This window comes from Glycine soja, unplaced genomic scaffold (genome assembly GCF_004193775.1).
Source record: "Glycine soja cultivar W05 unplaced genomic scaffold, ASM419377v2 tig00105329_1_pilon, whole genome shotgun sequence".
Classification (NCBI taxonomy): Eukaryota; Viridiplantae; Streptophyta; class Magnoliopsida; order Fabales; family Fabaceae; genus Glycine; species Glycine soja.
The window spans coordinates 15,492-36,568 of record NW_021144528.1 but is presented as its reverse complement, the minus strand read 5'-3'; the positions used below and the strand labels follow the sequence as shown (position 1 = coordinate 36,568).

At 34.2% G+C, this 21,077-nt stretch overlaps 1 protein-coding gene and 1 long non-coding RNA gene across 15 annotated transcripts; both read right to left on the bottom strand.

Annotated features, from left to right (window-relative positions):
* Positions 1-768: 768 nt before the first annotated feature.
* Positions 769-11,368, bottom strand: LOC114404636. 14 transcript variants are annotated; one of them, XR_003665079.1, is made up of 13 exons: positions 11,138-11,358; positions 10,956-11,046; positions 9,340-9,410; positions 8,077-8,173; positions 7,666-7,770; positions 6,269-6,404; positions 4,254-4,320; positions 3,618-3,772; positions 3,107-3,393; positions 2,678-2,769; positions 2,515-2,520; positions 2,309-2,380; positions 788-831 (listed from the first exon to the last, which is right to left on the bottom strand). It is a non-coding gene; the product is annotated as an uncharacterized LOC114404636 (long non-coding RNA). The 14 variants fall into 14 exon arrangements; XR_003665080.1 differs by lacking the exon at positions 788-831 and adding an exon at positions 1,263-1,305; XR_003665070.1 differs by having other exon boundaries at positions 769-831; positions 2,309-2,520; positions 11,138-11,357.
* Positions 11,369-14,432: 3,064 nt separating this feature from the next.
* On the bottom strand, positions 14,433-20,404 carry LOC114404634 (lysine-specific demethylase JMJ25-like). Its single transcript, XM_028367512.1, has 5 exons — positions 20,056-20,404; positions 18,968-19,173; positions 17,644-17,973; positions 16,640-17,081; positions 14,433-15,771 (listed from the first exon to the last, which is right to left on the bottom strand). Exons 1-4 carry the CDS (start codon positions 20,402-20,404, stop codon positions 17,076-17,078), a joined length of 891 nt encoding a protein of 296 aa, XP_028223313.1. The 3' UTR covers positions 14,433-15,771; positions 16,640-17,075.
* Between the last annotated feature and the right edge of the window lie 673 nt (positions 20,405-21,077).

Below are 21,077 nucleotides of genomic sequence, written 5' to 3'. Positions count from 1 at the left end.
AAGTGCAAGAAATGCAAACTAGGCGGATCCTAAGAGTGTTTGGATGATCTTATTTAAGGTTCCCAACAAAACACTCACTATCCTAAGGAAAATTGCCTAAAATTATTACACACAAATGGAAGTAGGGTGACCTATTGGAGGCTCCCAACTTACTTCCAATGAAAGGCCTTTTTGTTACAAAATTTGAAAGCAAAGCAAATTGTCAATTACAAAAAAAAAAGTCCTCAATTGTGGTGGCTATTCTATCTTTGATGTTTCACTCAATTTGGAGTGCTTCTTAGTCCAATAGCTCTTAAGGTGGTTGACCCCTTGCTTCTTGACTCAAATTCTTCAAGGTATGACATCAATCCTCCTTTCCAATTCCCTATATGACAAATCACAAGCAAGGAAACAAAGAGACAAACAATAAGAAAAGACAAGCTACCTAGGCGGTTTGACAATGGAGAGTAAAGAAATAAGCTATGAAAGTAAGCAAGAAATGGCAAACTAGGCGGATCCTAAGAGTGTTTGGATGATCTTATTTAAGGTTCCCAACAAAACACTCACTATCCTAAGGAAAAATTGCCTAAAATTATTACACACAAATGGAAGTAGGGTGACCTATTGGAGGCTCCCAACTTACTTCCAATGAAAGGCCTTTTGTTACAAAATTTGAAAGCAAAGCAAATTGTCAATTACAAAAAAAAAGTCCTCAATTGTGGTGGCTATTCTATCTTTGATGTTTCACTCAATTTGGAGTGCTTCTTAGTCCAATAGCTCTTAAGGTGGTTGACCCCTTGCTTCTTGACTCAAATTCTTCAAGGTATGACATCAATCCTCCTTTCCAATTCCCTATATGACAAATCACAAGCAAGGAAACAAAGAGACAAACAATAAGCATAGACAAGCTACCTAGGCGGTTTGACAATGGAGAGTAAAGCAAATAAGCTATGAAAGTAAGCAAGAAATGCAAACTAGGCGGATCCTAAGAGTGTTTGGATGATCTTATTTAAGGTTCCCAACAAAACACTCACTATCCTAAGGGAAAATTGCCTAAAATTATTACACACAAATGGAAGTAGGGTGACCTATTGGAGGCTCCCAACTTACTTCCAATGAAAGGCCTTTTTGTTACAAAATTTGAAAGCAAAGCAAATTGTCATTACAAATTACAAAAAAAAAGTCCTCAATTGTGGTGGCTATTCTATCTTTGATGTTTCACTCAATTTGGAGTGCTTCTTAGTCCAATAGCTCTTAAGGTGGTTGACCCCTTGCTTCTTGACTCAAATTCTTCAAGGTATGAGATCAATCCTCCTTTCCAATTCCCTATATGACAAATCACAAGTAAGGAAAAAAAGAGACAAACAATAAGCAAAGACAAGCTACCTAGGCGGTTTGACAATGGAGAGTAAAGCAAATAAGCTATGAAACTAAGCAAGAAATAAAAGGGCAAGAAATGCAAACTAGGCGGACCTTAAGAGTGTTTGGATGATCTTATTTCTGGTTCCCAACAAAACACTCACTATCCTAAGGGAAAATTGCCTAAAATTATTACACACAAATGGAAGTAGGGTGACCTATTGGAGGCTCCCAACTTACTTCCAATGAAAGGCCTTTTTGTTACAAAATTTGAAATCAAAGCAAATTGTCAATTACAAAATTACAAAAAAAAAGTCCTCAATTGTGGTGGCTATTCTATCTTTGATGTTTCACTCAATTTGGAGTGCTTCTTAGTCCAATAGCTCTTAAGGTGGTTGACCCCTTGCTTCTTGACTCAAATTCTTCAAGGTATGACATCAATCCTCTTTTCCAATTCCCTAAATGACAAATCACAAGCAAGGAAACAAAGATATAAACAATAAGCAAAGACAAGCTACCTAGGCGGTTTGACAATGGAGAGTAAAGAAAATAAGCTATGAAAGTAAGCAAGAAATTAAAGTGCAAGAAATGCAAACTAGGCGGATCCTAAGAGTGTTTGGATGATCTTATTTATGGTTCCCAACAAAACACTCACTATCCTAAGGGAAAGTTGCCTAAAATTATTACACACAAATGGAAGTAGGGTGACCTATTGGAGGCTCCCAACTTACTTCCAATGAAAGACCTTTTTGTTACAAAATTTGAAAGCAAAACAAATTGTCAATTACAAAATTACAAAAAAAAAGTCCTCAATTGTGGTGGCTATTCTATCTTTGATGTTTCACTCAATTTGGAGTGCTTTTTAGTCCAATAGCTCTTAAGGTGGTTGACCCCTTGCTACCTAGGCGGTTTGACAATGGAGAGTAAAGAAAACTTGAAATGAGTATAAGCCATATGAAATTAGTATTACCAGAATGCTTGGATAGTCAACAGTCAAGCAATAAGGATCTAGCATGCCTACATCTTAGTACCTTCTACAAAACTGAAGAAAACCAAGTCAACCCAACAAACAGTTAAATCATAAATGCTACGTACCTTTGTGAAGCTCCGCTTATAGGTAAAATCTTCCTTTTTTTTTACCTTAAAAGGATACTAATTAACAACATTTCTCTTTACCTTGACCTACACATCAAAAGAGACAACAAATCAACTACCTCTCAGCCTGGAAGATTATGATTGTCATCAATTGGGTCAAAACCAACAAATTCCTATAGCTAGGAAAACTATTGTGACAATCTTACAACTAGCTCAAATTCATTTACAAAGAAAAGCTGCATACATTCTAGTAGCAACGGTCTTCAACTCTTGGTAAAATCCTCAACCCTAGTCACTGGTCAGCAAGGATCCCAAACTCTTGTAACATCCTCAACCCTGTTTATAAATACGACAATGTTATAAATATTCTAAGTATCACCCTTTTAGTATTTTATTCCTTATTCATAAACAAAGAAAACCAAGCAACCACAAATATCACAATGCTATAAATATTCTAAGTATCATCCAACATCATTAAAGGGCTAATTAAAACATCTCAATGTAAAACCACAACAAACATCTTATGTACCACACGAGTGAGCAACTAATAAGTAAAACAAAGCTTTCACAACAAAAATTCAGCAGAAAGTAAAGAAAATGATTGAACAAATGAACAAGATTTTTCCACATATGCAAAGCCTAATCCAAGAACTATTGCAAAGACAAAATTTACCATGAATTGGAATTGGGTAACTCAGAATTGAAGCTCGGCATTCCTCTTTCAGGTCCCTTGTCATCTTCAACAACAATTATTGTACCTGCATGTCCAGTTACTCAAACAAAAAGGCAATAGACCTGGTTACAAAAAGTTTCCTTGTAGATACTATAACTACCATTAAAAGCTTTTGTAATTATTTTTTTCCTTAGGGATAGATGCATTTCAAAATAAACCATGCATGACTTAGCCATCTTGTCAGCACTTGCTACCTCAAAACCATCTCTTCTATGGAACTCTTTAACCTGCTCCATTAGTTAAAAACAAAACAAGGATCAGTAAATCCTTCATAAAAATGTCTTACAATACATATTATATTAGCAGGTCATTCAAATTCCTAAAGTAGTCCACAGTTTCACCAGTAACCAAAAAAACTGGTCATAAAATTAGTCCTAATCATCAACAACCGAAGATAAGAATTATGATAAAAAGTTGAAAGCTGATGTTGAAAAGAAAGAATGATGCTTACCTCTGTGTCAGGTAAATTTTTATACTGCGGCAGCACCAGTCACTCGGCAAATTCAGTGTATGAGCATGGAACTGATTCAGTTATACCATAAGAAAATTTGAAAGAAATTGAATCTTCTACAGTTGAGCTTTGCTGGAGAAGACAATCAGGGCTCACTGGAAGTAGAGGAAATATTCAAATCATTCACATGATCCTTGATCACAATGAATTACAACTTGCTATGGTCATCTTCAATTTCAAGATGATTATAACAGCACGTTCATAGTTAATCTAGGTTATAATTTCAGTATACATCTCATAATCAGGAGCATGCAAACAGATTAAACAGCTTTACATGACTTCTATTTCCAACATAGGAGTGAGGGAAAGAAGATAGATCTGATGAATTTAAAGAAAAATAAATTATGCATAATAACAAATATCTCTAAAACTACAGAGGCAGCATGAACATTGCAAGTGATCAATATCAGAATTCAGAAGCTACTAACTGAACACTGCAAGCATGTTGTATCTCCAACCACACAGGCAGCAAAGAGAGGGTAATAATTAATTCACCTCTACAACAGGATCCTGGTATGAAGTAGTTTTGTATGTAAATCTTGCACAAACAGCCAAAATAATAAAGCATTGACCAACCTGTTATTTACCCCTGAATCATCAGTCCTCCCAAGAAGCCTCGGTCCCAACTGCCTATCTAAACAGTCTGGAGAACAAAATAAGTAGTCAATAAATGGTTTAAAACAGGCACAAGGTGAGAAATAAAACAGGCACAAGGTGAGACATAAAACATGCACTTAAACCAATATTCATTCCTCAAACTCAATACTAAACTAGCGTTTAGAATTCAGGAACACTTGCCCCAAAACATCACTTACACAAGTTGCACTTAAACCACCTGGTCACACTTCAAAATTCAGAAACTAAAACAAAAAGTATGTACACTAGCCAGAGCTACAAAACTTTCACCACAAAAATCACTTACACCAATTACTCTACCACACACAACAACACAACTTTTATTTATCTTACCGGATGACATTAACTACACAGATCAGCAGGCAACTGAAATTCATCAATCTACCAAACACGGATCACTCACAACAAACAACAACAAGAACAATAACAAACAAAGCCTTACTCAGTCAGACTTACACATTAATTGTACTAAAAATGTAAAACACAAAACATCTATACTCCCTGTTAAGAATCTAAAAATCTAAAAATGATTAAAATGATACTTAAATTAACACCAATGAATCCCCTGACTGGCTACCCTTAATCAGCCACCTCATGCCCATTTGAATGTTATATTTTGTCGAGAATTTTAGCGGCTCTCTCTCCTCCATATCATCTGCGAGTAGGTTCTGAATGTTTAGATATGGAAATGAAGAAATAACGTAGTACATGGTGCTTCAGGAGATTTGTAAAGTAAAAGAAAAAAAAAATAAGAACACATTGAACATTTATTCCCCCTCAATTCCTTATTTATTTTGTCTCTGTATCTATACATTTTAGTCCTTATATCTAAAAAATACTCATTTTAATAGGTTTTGTACCACTCTTGGGCCAAAGATCAAATAAATACCTGGTAGCTTGTTCACTGTAGAAAGTATCTGGCCTTGTTCCAAGTTTCATGAACTTCATATCTACTTATTGTTATCTATCCCCAATGATCAAGAAAAAACCTCTACTTGAAAGCCTGCACAAATTCTGAACACTACAAATTTAATGCTACTACAGATCCCATAAAGTAAAGGTCAGGATACTATGCTTAAGTAATTATAGAGGGAGAAAACAGCCCAAGACAGGAATTCACATGATTATGTCATGGTTGTAGTTGTTGCACGATGTTGGAGACCATGCACTCATGGATTGTATCATGGTTCTGGTTCATGATTATGCAACATGGTCTTGGTGGGTGGCTCTTACATGGTCTGTATGGCAGTTGAGGAACAAGATTATATTATCAAGTGGGACTTTCAACGGAAACAAACTGATGGAGGACTCCCTATTTTTACTTTGGACGTGGCTCAGAAACTATGAGAAAGATTTTATATCTCATTACAATCAGTGGTCATCTAACCTTAGAGAGACTTTTGTTTTTAGACAACTGTAGTAGTCATAGTGTATTGATAGTTGTATAACCAAGCTGTCTAGTTTGGTACCCAACAAGACTGCTGTCAACTGTCTAGTCTGGCTTGGGAACCATTTATCTGGATTTTATTGTAATCACGGTACCTCTAACCATATATATATATATATATATATATATATATATATATATATATATATATATATATATTTATCTTTTTTGCTGACCCAAAAAAATAAAAAATAAAAAAATATTCTAAGTATCACCCTTTTAGTATTTTATTCCTTATTCATAAATAAAGAAAACCAAGCAGCCACAAATATCAAAATGTTATAAATATTCTAAGTATCATCCAACATCATTAAAGGGCTAATAAAAACATCTCAATGTAAAACCACAACAAACATTTTGTGTACCACACGAGTGAGCAACTAATAAGTAAAACAAAGCATTCACAACGAAAATTCTGCAGAAAGTAAAGAAAATGATTGAACAGATGAACAAGATTTCTCCACATATGCAAACCCTATCAAGGAACTATTGCAAAGACAAAATTTACCATGAATTGGAATTGGTTAACTCAGAATTGAAGCTCGGCATTCCTCTTTCAGCTCCCTTGTCATCTTCAACAACAACAATCCTCCTGGTAGTTCTACTCCCCATACATCATTCTCACCACCACATCATCAATTCCCCTGCACCTCAACAAAACATGAAAACCTTAACACCCCTAATCCAAAACAAACAACAAATTCAATAGTTAAATCATAAATCAACAAACAGTTAAATCAGTTGGTGAGTGGGTCATGGCGGAAAGAATCCACGCGGTGGAGAAAGAAAGTGGAGAGTGGGTCACAGTGGAGCAGCGAAACAGCGACTACCCACGGCGGTGCAGTAGCAGTCTTGATGATGGACAGCACGACGAACAGCGCGCTATACTACCCAGTGGTCATTCACAAAAACCAATGGGTAATAGTATTATCCAGCAGACAACAACGGATTGGCAGAAAAGTGAAGCAGAGGAGACTATAGGGGTAAACATTGTAGAACGGGTGGCAAGTCATTCGAGGGGGAGTGAGACCAACCAGGATGATGAGAGTGGTGAAGAGGGTAGCTTCATGGGATCTCCGACAGCGGAGAGAACCCAAGTGGTGGAGAAAGAAGTTGGTGAGTGGGTCATGGTGGAAAGAACCCACGTGGCGGAGAAAGAAAGTGGAGAGTGGGTCACGGCGGAGCAGCCAAACAGCGAAGACCCACGGCGGTGCAGTAGCGGTCTCGATGATGGACATAACGACGAACAGCGCGTTACACTACCCAGTGGTCATTCACACAGACCTATGGGAAACTCGGTCTAGTCGGATACACTCAATTTCCCAGTTGTACTCTCTCACTTTCCAATATACTTTGGTCTGTCTATTATATCTACTTTCACATAGTCCTACACCCGTCTACTGTTCTCACACGCTGCCCAATGTTTGTTTATTGCTTTCTCACATAGCCCAGTACATTACTTTTTTTGTGGTTTAAGCTATTTTTGTTGTTTGTTAACATGTGAATATAAAAATAGAAAAAAAACAACACAAAATAGGATTTGAACCAAAGGTCATTAAGTTTTCTAAACTATTTAAAGCCACTGCACATTTATTACTATTGAGTAGATAACCTTAAGAATTTGAACATGCAAAAATTATATACTTGAAAATACTAAACTATTTTTTTCTCCCCATAAAAAATATAGATGTCTACACCATAAGATAATTATAAAATTATAAAAGATGAAAGAGAAAATAAATTAGTACTAATGTTATCTTTTTATCCTTTTAATTTTTATTGTTTTCAATTTCTCTCATATCCTTTTAATGAAGTTTATATTATTTTTCTTCTGATAAAATATTAGACTATTTTTTTCTAACATCAAAGAGAAATTCTGGATCTGTCAATGGTAGGATGATATACCTCACGGCATCTTCCTTGAGAACCTTAGTTGGTTGCCGATCAAGAAGCAGGAATAGTTCTCCTCTAGGACAATAATTAGTAATCAAACCAAACGTGAGTTTTGGTCTGCAGGTTTGAAATATTTAACAAATTTAGTAAATTAAATAGTAAAGGAGCCACGTGAAAATCCTTGCTACTCTTTAGCTTCAGAATTAAATGTAATAGGAAATAAAGGCAATAGTCCAGCTCAAGACAATATAATTTGTGAAGTCATTATCTATAAAACAAGGATATCTATGATAAAAAGGTTGTGATGTGACATATTGGAACTCTGTCATCGCTAAAGAGATCCAAATGTTCCTACCAGTTATTCTAATTGATAAATACTAATCATTCTGTTACTTATTTTAAAGTAGTATTCGAGTTACAAACCTGGAAGGAAGCATATAGATAATGCAGGTAGAAAAGGGTGGTTCAACTTGTCAAGAATTTCGCTGCATAGCCGTGGACAATTTGGGATCAGAATTCCCTGCACACAGCCAAAAGATTTGATTGTATCCCGCAGCTTGCTTCCAATGTCAATCATGAAACAAAAAATGTTATTGTCACCATAAAATCGTACAGAAAAATACTAAATTATCAAAAAATGGTTATGTTAAATACCCCCATAAAGCATGGAAGAGCAAGAATCCCACAGAATTTGATATTGGTGTTATAAGTAGGAAAAAATCATGAAATTAGAAAATTAAATATAATAAGGAAATGAATTTGCAATTCCTTCTTACTCACTGTCATGACATTGTCCCATGTAAAAATTTATATAACCTCATTGAAAACCTAGTCCTTGAGATCAATGACAAAAAGTAAAAGAGCTAGGGGAGGGGGCAAAGAATGAGTTAAATTATTTTTTTTTACCAAAACCTGATGCATTCACAGAGGAACTTTGAAAGCAATTAAAATTATAGATTTTGCAAGCTTGTCCAATGAGGTGACAATGAAAATACCTAGTGTTACTACCTGATATACAGTTTTTGCTGCTCGTTTTATTGTCAATTCTAAACGATTTAAGTATTTTTCTCTCCACCCAAATCCTCAAATAATGAAAGGGAGTAAATAATGAGGGGAGGGATGATAGCCCCTTCACTTCCCCTTCCCCACCAAACATTGAACCAAACAAGCTATTCTTTAAAAGACCTCTCCTCTCCAGCCAAATACTATGGTAAGGTGCAACACAAAGGCTAATCCAATACAGACAAAAAAACAGGAAGCCAAAAAGTTGTAGACACAAAGGCTCCCCACCCCCCAACTTCATCAATTATATCATTACATTATTAACATCCCTAATCTTTAGCCTTTTTGTGTTGCAATTCAGACTTGTTAGCATCACAATTTGAAATACAAGGCCAAGCAAATCAAAACATGATAAATATTATGCAAAAAGAATTGAACATACCCTGCAAACGTGCATTCCAGGAGAAGAAAGTAACAGTCATGACAGGTCCATAAAGTGTCTGACCCATGTCCATAAAGTAACAGTCATGGCAGGTGCATATAATAAAATTTTACACTTTCCTAAAGTTCCATTGGCTGAAAAGTATTTTTCTTTGTTCTACTATTAATGCATAGCATTTTGATCTGGTCATGCTCAAAATTAGAGTATCATAACTGCTGTAATTTAAAAACAGAAATACTAACGGATCTAGTTCAGTTGGTTGAGCAATGTGTGTGACTTGTTGTATACCCCCTCCTGTATCTGAGTTCAATTCCTATGGATCAAAAAAAAAAAAAAAAAACAGAACTTTATGTTCTCAATGCCATGTATAGTTTACTCTGGAGTTTGGACAGTGTCAAGACACACATTTAGCATTTAGGACTTATAATAATTCATTGGCATCTTAGAAGCCAGTTCTTATGCCTGATAAGTTTTCATTCTGCTGCAGGATCAAGTAATTGGAATACTAGACTGGGAATTGTCTACCCTTGGTAACCAAATGTGTGATGTTGCATATAGCTGTATGGTATGTACTATATTGTCATTTTTCTGCATCAAGACTTTTTGGCAAATAAAGATGTGTTATAATAATGCATTCCACTTACAGTGTGCTTGGTTGGACGGAAATGGAGGAGGATAGAAAACAATCATTCCTTCTTTTCAAATTTCAAAAAGAGTGTAGAAAATTAAGTGAAGGATCTATCAATAATAAGTGAATTAATTTATGTTAGGGCACCACTCACAATGACTGGCTGGCCTGCTCTCAACAATGCCCAAGTCTAACTAACTAGTTCCAACTCATCATTACTCACTAACTCCTGCTAACCAGCTTCCTGATCTGTCTTTTTCCTGACCAACTCTTATGTTGTCTACTCCATGACTGAACCATGTGTCCTAACATGGCCCTTTCTTGGAGCTACAGCCTTGTCCTTAAGGATCAAAGAAGGAAACTGGCTACATCGCACAAATTCATCCTCCCACATTGTGATTAATTTTCCCTTCCTCTTTTCCAGCCTTTGTTGAATCTTGTCTCTCCTAAATAACTTGTCTGCTAACCATTACCATTACATATTCTGGCCCCACTTCATCCTCCCACATTGTGATTAATTTTCCCTTCCTCTTTCCCACATTGAGGAAGGCACAATTTAATTATGAATTTTTTTTTTTTGGAAGGTAGAAAATATATAGTATTAATATAAAAATATCAGTACCAGAGGTACGGATGAAAGATGAACAAATACAAGACACCTATGGTGCCGCCCTCCAAAAAAGAGAAGAACCCAACCAAGACCCCACCACAGAAGATACAGGAAACCCAACCCAACTCAACCAAAAGACTCCGAAAGATTGGTAGACCAGTGGTTAAAAAGAGTGTTGAAATCTTTCTCTCTAGCTTTTAACCAAGACCAAGCTAGAAATAAAGCATCATCCATCACTTTGGATGAGCACTATATGGCAGCATAAGAATTTAATTATGAATATTATAATGCATATTTAGTGATTAACATAAATGAATTTTGAATGTGCAGTGAACGTATCCTTTTTCATTAGCATAATAGACACTCTTAAAAAAAACCATTATACAATTCAAAACTACAACATAATAAGAACAAACAACATTATGCTCCCTTTGTTCTAATTTTTATACCACCATACGGAATACTGGTACAAAAGCTGAGGAACAAGGGGCAGTTAACAGAGAACACAAACCAGAGGTCCAAATACAGAAGCCAGGGGTGCAGATAAAAGGAAAATCAAAGATGGCCAGGGGTACACCATAAGACTATGTATAAGAAAGAAAGGGAGAAAGGAAGCTGACCTGGAATGAAGAATTGCTAGATGGTTGATGGTCCTGCCTTAGGGAGACAAGCTTACCCATAAATTGTTAGCCAATAATTCCTTAGATATACCTTTGCACAAAATGTCAAATTATGTTACCAAGGAATTAGTATAAATAAAGCAATTGTAAGGCACAATGGAGATATGAAAACTTAAGCTTACCTTCCACTCTTACCTTGTCTGGAGGTGCTGGCCTCAAATCCAATTTTTCTTTTCGATTTTCTGTATCAAATACACAGCATCAGTAGTATACAATAATACCCTAGGGTATATATATTCAAAACTAGAAGTGTAAAATCGTCGACGACAACCACGACAGTGCTGGTGTGCTTCACGACGGCAACCAACTTAGAGAGACAAGCTTAAGGGCACAAAATGAGTGAGGTAATGCGGGCTAGGGTAGAGTGCAAGTATGCTAGGGAAAAGGATGAAAATTTACTTCAGATTCAAAGACGGTGTTTATAAAACCCGTCTTTGGATAATGCAGTTCAACAACGGTGTCCACTAAACCCATTTTTGTAACGCGCAGATGACGTTGTTTTCAACAAAAACGTAGTTGAAATAAATCTCTTATTTACTATAATACCACCGCCTCTAAAACAACATCATTTTTGGAACCACTGTTGTTGAATGCAGATCGTAGAATACTATTATTTTAGTAGTGTTTATTGCTTTCTCACACAGCCCAGTATATTACTTTTTTGTTGTTTACGCTACTTTGTGTTGTTTGTGAACATAAAAATAGAGAAAAACAACACAAAATAGGATTTGAACCAAGGTCATTAAGTTTTCTAAAATATTAAAAGCCACTGCACAATTTGACTTGCCTCAAAATAAGTGGCACAAAATCTTGACTTGCCTCCACAACCTGCACATTTTGTTAGTCACCTAAAGAGATCAAAAATATTATTTGTATCTTAACAAACTTGAATAATTTATTCCTCTTCCAAATCAAGACATTCAGTCCCCCTATTTTTAGAATATCCTAGATGATCTCTTAAGAATCATTCTTCTTTTTATATTTTTTTATGATTTGTTCCCTTATTTAATTAGGATCTTTGTAATTATAGGCATGTTTGATTAGAATCTGATTTATAGGCATATCAAATCATGTATATAAGAATAAAATCTCCTATAATTATATTTATTGCAATCATACTGTATAAAGCAGACTTTGTTGTGTAGTTAAGACACAGTTCCAACGTTGTTGTATTTGTTTTTCTGTCTTTCAACACCAGTTTTTCATGAGAGGAATAAGCATATAAATTGTCATTTTATCAGAGAGAAGGTTCAACAAAATCTTATATCTACCTCCCACATAAGGGCAAGTGACCAACTAACAGATCTGTTCACAAAGGTTGTGACCGGAAAACACTGTTATTTCATTTGTAACAAGCTAGGCATGATTAATATTTATGCTCAAACTTGGGATTTGGGAACAATGTTAAAGAGTTATTATGGATTGAGTTAGAATTAGACTATTGAAAGTATATGGGCTTGGCCCAAATATAGTTTGCACTGCATTGTATTTAAATCTTAAAATATTAGCATATAATACAAAAAAATACAACAATAACGAAAATAGCCTTTTGAGCATTAACATTTAACCAGACCCAAGGAAAAGAAAATGCAAAAGACAAATATCAACTAAAGAAACATGTCAAACAAATATTGGCATTCAGGGAAGTAACAACTAGTTGCAAGTAAAACTTACATATTCTTAGGAAAGAAATGAGCTTGTACCCTTGGAATTGATCTATCTTCTACCAAATTGAGTTTTTTGAGGGCAGCTCTAGTGCATTTGGATTTCCATGTGTCAATCGTAGACCAGACATGACACATAACCCACACCGTAGGAAATAACATCAAGCATAAATACAGGAGGGAGTAGATGTTTTTATTTTTTCAGAACCCAAGAAGAAGATAAGGATCCTCTAGATTATAGGAAACAAAGAGAAAGGCCCAACCAAACCATAATTAAAGATTCCCTTTTTCATTCACAAAGGTGTAAAAACTGATACAAAAAAGAATTGACCATTTAACTTTAAATATTCCAAATTACATGAAAAATGATAGAAGCAGGGAATGATGGTAAATAAAACTACAAAACAGAAAAGATATCAAAAAGGCATGTCAGGCACCTGGTCTAGAGAATCTTGAAGCGAATAATGGGCTTCTTGAAAGTAGAGAAGGAAAATTCATCCCATGCAAGGGTCATGGACAGAATGGAAACACTTTCCAGCTCATCTAACTCAATCTGGGAGCGGCTAAAGAATTAGTATTTAAAGTTATTAAAGTAATGGCAATAAGAAGTTGAACCTTTACCTGACAGAAGGCCAGTTATCGTGCATCAAATATCAATACCACATTCATAAACCACTCTTAAACAAGAATAGTCACAAATAAAATATAAAGTTCAAGGCTGAAAATATGCTGCTATTCAACTGGATAGTTCCAAAACAAAGATCACTTTGGATTAAGCTCGCCACATATTAGTAGAAGAACATTACAAAACATAAACATATTTGATAAATAAGGAAACGCTTTCCATTTTACTTTGATTGAATTGAACCCTTATAAGGTAAAATTGTTATACTTCAGAGTGTAAGAGAATCACTCATTACAAGACATAACATTTAGAGTTTGGTTCTAATGATTGGATATTTTTAGCCAGATCAGACTTGACCTGCATTAGAGTTCAGTAGTAGTTAGTAGATTAGGTTGCAGTCCCTACAGGAAAAATATATATCAGCCCATATTAACCATAAACAGTAATAAATTCTTCTTACAAATTTGAAAAAGAATACACATTGAAACCATATTTCTCCAAAATATAGTGTTGGAATTTTGTTTGGTATACTTGAATGCATGAAAGTGTTCATTTTTAAGTATATTGAATACAAGAACACTGTATAAAAAAAATAAAAAAATACATGAACACAATATAACAAAATATAAAACCAACGTGCATTAAGGATCTCATGTTTTTGTATAAAAGCATAAGTTTTATTTTGATATACTGTCAAATGTAAAAAAAAAAATTGTAAATTAATTTAATATTGAGTTAATTAATAGGCATGTGCAAGAAAATTATATTATCAATCAACTAGAAATATTTATCATATAACTTTAATAATAATTATCATGAATATCAATAAATTTATCACACATATGAAAGTTTGTGATTAAATAATAGTGTAAAAGTTTTTTACACTTTCAATCAACTAACTAGAAATGATGACATATAAAAAATTATTAAATTAATTATTATAAAAGTTAACAGACTTAATATATATGATAATTTATAATTAAATAAAAGTGTAAAAAGTTTTTATAAAATTATCAGACTTAATATATATGATAATTTATAATTAAATAAAAGTGTAAAAAGTTTTTATAAAATTTCAGTGCATAAATTATTTACTATGTATTATTTATTCTAAAAAAATATTTTAGATACGATTTTTAAATAATTATTATAAAAATCAATACTCTTATCATAATTGATAATTTATGATCAGATTTTTATCATAGTTAGTGAATTTGAATTAAACTCTAAAAGCAAATACAATTCAAACCTTGAGGGGAATTAAACTCAAAGAGAAAACTACAAATCAAGTTGATGGAAATAAAAATAAAAACTAAGTGCAAAAAAAGAGCCAGCAAAGCAACCAATTGAACTCCAACAATGCATGTATTAGCAACAGCATTCAGAATGACAACAAACCAAGTCACAGGAAAGAAATTAATAAATCATCACACATTCAAAATAAAATTAAGGCTAAAATACACTATTGGTCCCCTATAATGCTCAATCCGCAATTTTGGTCCCCCTATTTTTCAAAATCAGCGATTTTGGTTCTTCTGTTAGTTGACCGTTAATTGATTATCCATGGTCAAACATTGAGTGAAAAATAAAAGTATGTAGGAGACCAAAATTGCAGATTGAGCATTATAGGGGGACCAAAAATGTATTTTACCCTAAAATAAATTCATGAAAATAATGAAACATAAAGCAGGAAGAAGGTTGGAAATTGCAGTGCCTGATGATGTAATGGCTACTGCTGGAATGTGAGATCCTCTTCCATATGCAACAGCATCATATGCAAGTGAATGCTCATCGAAGCATGAAATACATGTGATTAATTTGTGACTTGCAGCAGCAACAGCAACAGGGGAAGGTCTAGATCCAGGAGCAATACACAAATACTAAACAAAAGAATAAATCAGAATCATGCATTAATATTGGTGCATATGTAATATTTATCAGATCATCTCACCATCAAACCAAGTCTTGTGCATTCTTCAACAATAAGCGATGCCCAAACAGTGTTAATATTGGCACTTTCTTTCAGGGAGTTGGATAATTCATTGGCATGATCCAACTGATAATACAAGAGACAAACATAACAAGGACAAACTTCAGACAAATACAACAGATAAACATAACAACTAGAAATAACCTGGCAAATGAATAATTTTCTTCTTTTTTCTATGGTACATGAATTAAATTTCCCAAAATCTAAGGTGTTCGGCAACCATCAAAGCTAGATATCTAGGTGAAATAGAGCTTATTTTTAGATCTAGACCATTTGGTTATTTAAATTTTAAAAATCTTATTATTCTTATAATTGATTTTGAGATAGAATTTGTTCTTAAAAAGCTCAACTCTAAGTTGGCTTTCTTCTAGTCTAAAATTTTCCAAACTTCCATTCCCTTTTATTCTTCCTCTCTCACAGAGTCATTGCAGAATAAGATAAAGGCGTAAAGACCTATACATCCAAAAGTCAATCATCCTGCAAAAAAAAAAAAATATTATAAATTGAATTTGAATTAGTTTTTTTGTTAGAGCTGTAATAAAAAGAGTATAAACAATTCATAAACTTTACCTAATGTAACATGAATAGAGTTCAAACGTGCTGTCTTCGTTCTTTTAATAAAATGTTGAATTTCAGTACAAGGTAAGTGGGCAGTGTACTGTCTGTGATTCAAGACCAAAGGGATCTTGTGTGCAGTGTTATAAAACTCAGACTGGACCAGCCAGTCCAACCGGTTAAACCGGAACCCGGGCATAGCACCGGTTCGGGTCACATATCAAATCGGATATGCATCTAATTCGGTGCCATGTAATCAACCCAACACTGAACCAGTAAGAACTGGGAAACTCGGTCTAGTCGGATACACTCAATTTCCCAGCTGTACTCTCTCACTTTGCAAATTATAAAACATATTTATTTGAAAAATTAATGAATATTTTGGACTGGTAATTGCACTATAATGCTATTCCCAGCCTTTGTTTAAGGAACGAACACAGTTGCAACTGCATGGCATCTATTGTCATATTAATGAAAAGCTCATTACCACATAATAAAATAAGCAAAGAAACATTTTTTTTATTTTCTAAATAACTATTTATTAGCAGCTTGATCCTTCACCCAATCCTTTATGACATGCATATTTACTGAAATTTTTATCAGAATAAAATAAGGGAATGGGAGAATGTCATTGTTATAAGGGTGCAAAGCTCCAAATATTAAAATTTAAAAATATAACCTAAAGGTGAAAATATTTGTTATAAAAGACTCAGGTTGATAAGGAGTACTCAGACAGATAACTGAATCATTTTAATAATTTACCTGCTTTAAAGGACAGCAATGGACATACCTAAACACTCTGAAATGCTTCTTCAGATATTCCTGCAACTTAGGGACATCCTGTCTCCAAAAAATATCCCAGAGAGCACCATCTGAAGCACCCCCCCCCCCCAAACAACAAATCACCTTGATTTATTTATACTTTGTCAACCTCTATGAGCTCTGATCCATATGAAATGCCATCCTCATTAGCAATGGCAACCTCATTACTACCAGACGGTTGATGAAACTGATCAACTTCTTTCCCATCACATAATCCACCTTCTTGTTCCATGACTTCAACACTACTTTGCCTGTCCAAAGCATTTATTGTAGAAGATGAATTATATTAAGCATGTCAACATTAGTTTCTCCATCCTGATCATCACCAAGTAGCTCCCTTTTCTCTTGCTCGAGATGCTTTTGCTTCAACTTCTCAATGACAGTAAGTTGATCAGAATCCAGTTTCACTTCTGCAATATGAGTCAACACATTTACCTAAAACAGCCAAATTATTAAAAAAAAAAATGCTTCATTTCCTTCATTGATAAGCATGCACTCAGGGCCACATACAGCAAAATATACAAAACACTAACCAATGTTTGATCAGGAAATCTATGCAACTGACATAAGTATATATACGCAAATTAAAGCCTTCTCTAAGCCAAAGGCATCATTCATTTCAAGTCCTTAAACATACTAATGTGATGATTCTACTATCATAACAAGAGTAGTTTTTCTAATTATCAGTCAATCATTATAACAACCAGGGAAATAACTCGTCAAATATAGAATCAAATGAGAGTTTATGAATTGAAGACAATGCACAGAACTTAAAAACTGACATGGAACTGAAGCCACAAACTACTCATAAGAAACAGAACAGAGAAATGCAATGGCTTATCAAAGACAACACTTTATACATCCTACAAACTATACACCATCCAATATGCAATCTATTTAAAAAGTTCAAATAATTTAGAAGAAATCCTTGAAAATAACAACCCAGGAAAGAAATAAGCAAATAGAGCATACTGCATCAGACATATCACAATGGAGCTTAGTCACTGAATCACCTCGTCCAAGCTCCTGAGGAAATCCATAAGCAATATATGTTTTTGGCCCCAGGTCTGGCTTTAGAGAACCATTAGGCAACTTCACAGCAAGGTTAAGAGAACCTTTGTGAGGATCAGTATATTCCTTGAAGGGTAAGGAAGATATGAACTCAGCACAATGACGAGGCAATTGTTCCTCAAATAAATTAGAAGGAGGCCAATCTTTTAATTTCAATATCTGTGGCCAAGCAAGCCAATCCCTACGACCATTTGTATAGCCAGTAAAAAGTTGGTGGCTATTAATTTCCCCCTGCATTTAACCAATACCTCAAAAGAGAAATGCAGAAATCAGCAGCAACTGAATAAACAAGTCCAGTAAAGAATTACTAAATCAGTAAAATAAAGCAGATATGATTTACTCTAGTCTGATTACTAAACAGAAAAACAGAATGAGTACAAATCGAAAATAACATTTTCAACAAACTAAAAAAAATAAAAAGTACATTTTACCCAACATCAGCTAGATGCTGTAAGTCTAAGAACTAGACAAACATACCAAAGGATGCAAGGGCAACAAGAAAGGTCTGGGCAGGCAAAGCAAAAACAGCAAAATGGGGCAGGGACAAGAAACAGCCAAACATTGAGATAAAATTTTCTAAGATGATAAGATAAGGAGCAAAACCTAGGACTAAGAAGATGAATATGATGATGATGGTAGCAGGATAAATTGATCACACTAGCCATATTTCTTGAGAATGATGGAGAGACAGCATAAAGCATGAAACAAGGGCTTAAAATTTGAGACTCATATAAAAACTACACTCAGAAAAATGATTTCTAATTATCACCCTAATGTGCGTTTTGTTTACCAACATTCCACCTTAGGCCGGTATCTCTTTATGACCCAGATAGCAGAACATCTACAAACTGTTTCTTAAAGTGGAACCATCCACCAAAAAATTGTAATTTTTCAGTACTTCACAAAATATTTCAAGGACATTCTGTTCTGATGACTCTATGGAATTCAATAACTGACAATATTAAATGCACTGAAATAACTCTCAAGTCTCAATCCAGAAAAGGTGGAGTTACTGAATTCAGGAAACATGTAGGAAATTCAACAACATAAAAATTGCTAATATTAAATAATTCTCCAAATGCCATAACTGCAGTGGTTCCAGTTAAAATAAGTACCAACATTAAACAATTAAACATAATCTTCATGAGAATGAAGGTGAAGAATTAAATTTGTGTAAAAAGCTCTCCATGGTCAATAAAGTTAAAGATTGGGAAATTAAGCAAACCTCAGTCCAATCTAAGCAATCAATTGTTTTCTCCGCCAAATGTTGGCCATGCTTGGTATTAGTTACATGACGTAATGCACGCCACATGACAAGCGATTCCCAGCTTAAACCAGATGTACATTCAAGCACATTGCTGACAATTACAGGCTCCCCCTTTTCCCAATGCCACTGAAAATGCCTTAAATCCTTGTACTGAAGATCTACAGCTTTTGGATAGAATAAATAGTTGTCAGTCAAATCTTCTCAAGAAGCAGCCTTCCTCATATTACTATAGCTAACATCTGTGTTTCTATCAAACTTCAAACATGAACAGAAGTTGTCTGCAGTCTTAACTACATTTTGAAGCTTGTATGCTTGCACTAGTTCTTTTGCTTTACACACTAACTCAGACAAAATGTTGACCCAATACGCTTCTCAGTTCAAGAAAACCATGGTTACATTCATCATTGACTTTTGGACAAGGAATTCAGGGAAGTAACAACTAGTTGCAAGTAAAACTTACATATTCTTAGGAAAGAAATGAGCTTGTACCCTTGGAATAGATCTATCTTCTACCAAATTGAGTTTTTTGAGGGCAGCTCTAGTGCATTTGGATTTACATGTGTCAATCGTAGACCAGACATGACACATAACCCACACCGTAGGAAATAACATCAAGCATAAATACAGGAGGGAGTTGATGTTTTTATTTTTTCAGAACCCAAGAAGAAGATAAGGATCCTCTAGATTATAGGAAACAAAGAGAAAGGCCCAACCAAATTCACAAAGGTGTAAAAGATACAAAAAAGAATTGACCATTTAACGTTAAATATTCCAAATTACATGAAAAATGATAGAAGCAGTGAATGATGGTAAATAAAACAACAAAAACAGAAAAGATATCAAAAAGGCATGTCAGGCACCTGGTCTAGAGAATCTTGAAGCGAATAATGGGCTTCTTGAAAAGTAGAGAAGGAAAATTCATCCCATGCAAGGGTCATTGACAGAATGGAAACACTTTCCAGCTCATCTAACTCAATCTGGGAGCGGCTAAAGAATTAGTATTTAAAGTTATTAAAGTAATGGCAATAAGATTGTTGAACCTTTACCTGAGGTATGAAAAACCAAAAAGAACCTTTCTTTCTGGTGACTCACATTATGATCCAAATTGACATAGAGTGATTTAGAGTCGGCGTCGTTCTTGGAAACATAAATGAGAGGAAAGACCGAGGAGGAGTGGGGTTGGGAGCAAAACAAAGTGAATGTCTTAGGACTGGGAGGGAGCGCCACCTGAAACCTAAGGAATCCAGTTGGGGAAGAAGGGGAAGGAGAATTCAAGATTTGGAGAGCCTCCTTCAGTTTTTCTAAGTCCCTCCTCCAATGTCCCTCCTCCAATGCTAACGGATATAAAACCAAACTCTCACTCTCTATATATAAAAGAAAACCGCCAAAGGACATTATTATATTATTGATATTCTAACGGATATAAAACCAAACTCTCATTCTCTATATATAAAAAAAACCGCCTACATAATTATAAGATTGAACATTATATTATTGATATTGGTAAGAATATTAGGTAAAAATAGGGGAAAAAGAGTCTATTTATGGGTTTTTTTTTATCAATTATGGGTAAAAAACATTTTTAAAAATTTTCCTAAACGGGGTAAGTCGAAAAAGTTGTTAGGACTTCTAACGTAGTAACACCTGTTACGACTTGTTACTTTTTTAATTGAAGTCGTAAAAATATGTAGGATTTCAGTGCAAATGTTATTTTTTTACGACTTTAAAGTCGTTTTTTTTTAAACGAAAGTCATATTTTGTTTTACAACTTTAAAAATCTGTAAAACTATTTTTTTTTTCTTTTTGTTAAATTTTTTAAATGCTTTTTTACTATTTGTAGACATGTTTTTGTTATGTTAACCTATTTTTTTTCTTTTCGTAAATCTGTTTTTTCTTTTAAATTTAATATTTTTATGGTTTTATTTTTATTTTAAATAAAAAATATATTTAAATATATAATAAATAATATTAAGTTGATTTTATTAGTATATTTTTTGTGATTTTATTTGATATGTTATTATTTTATTTTAATGTTTTATTATTTAAAACATGTTATATATATTTTTAA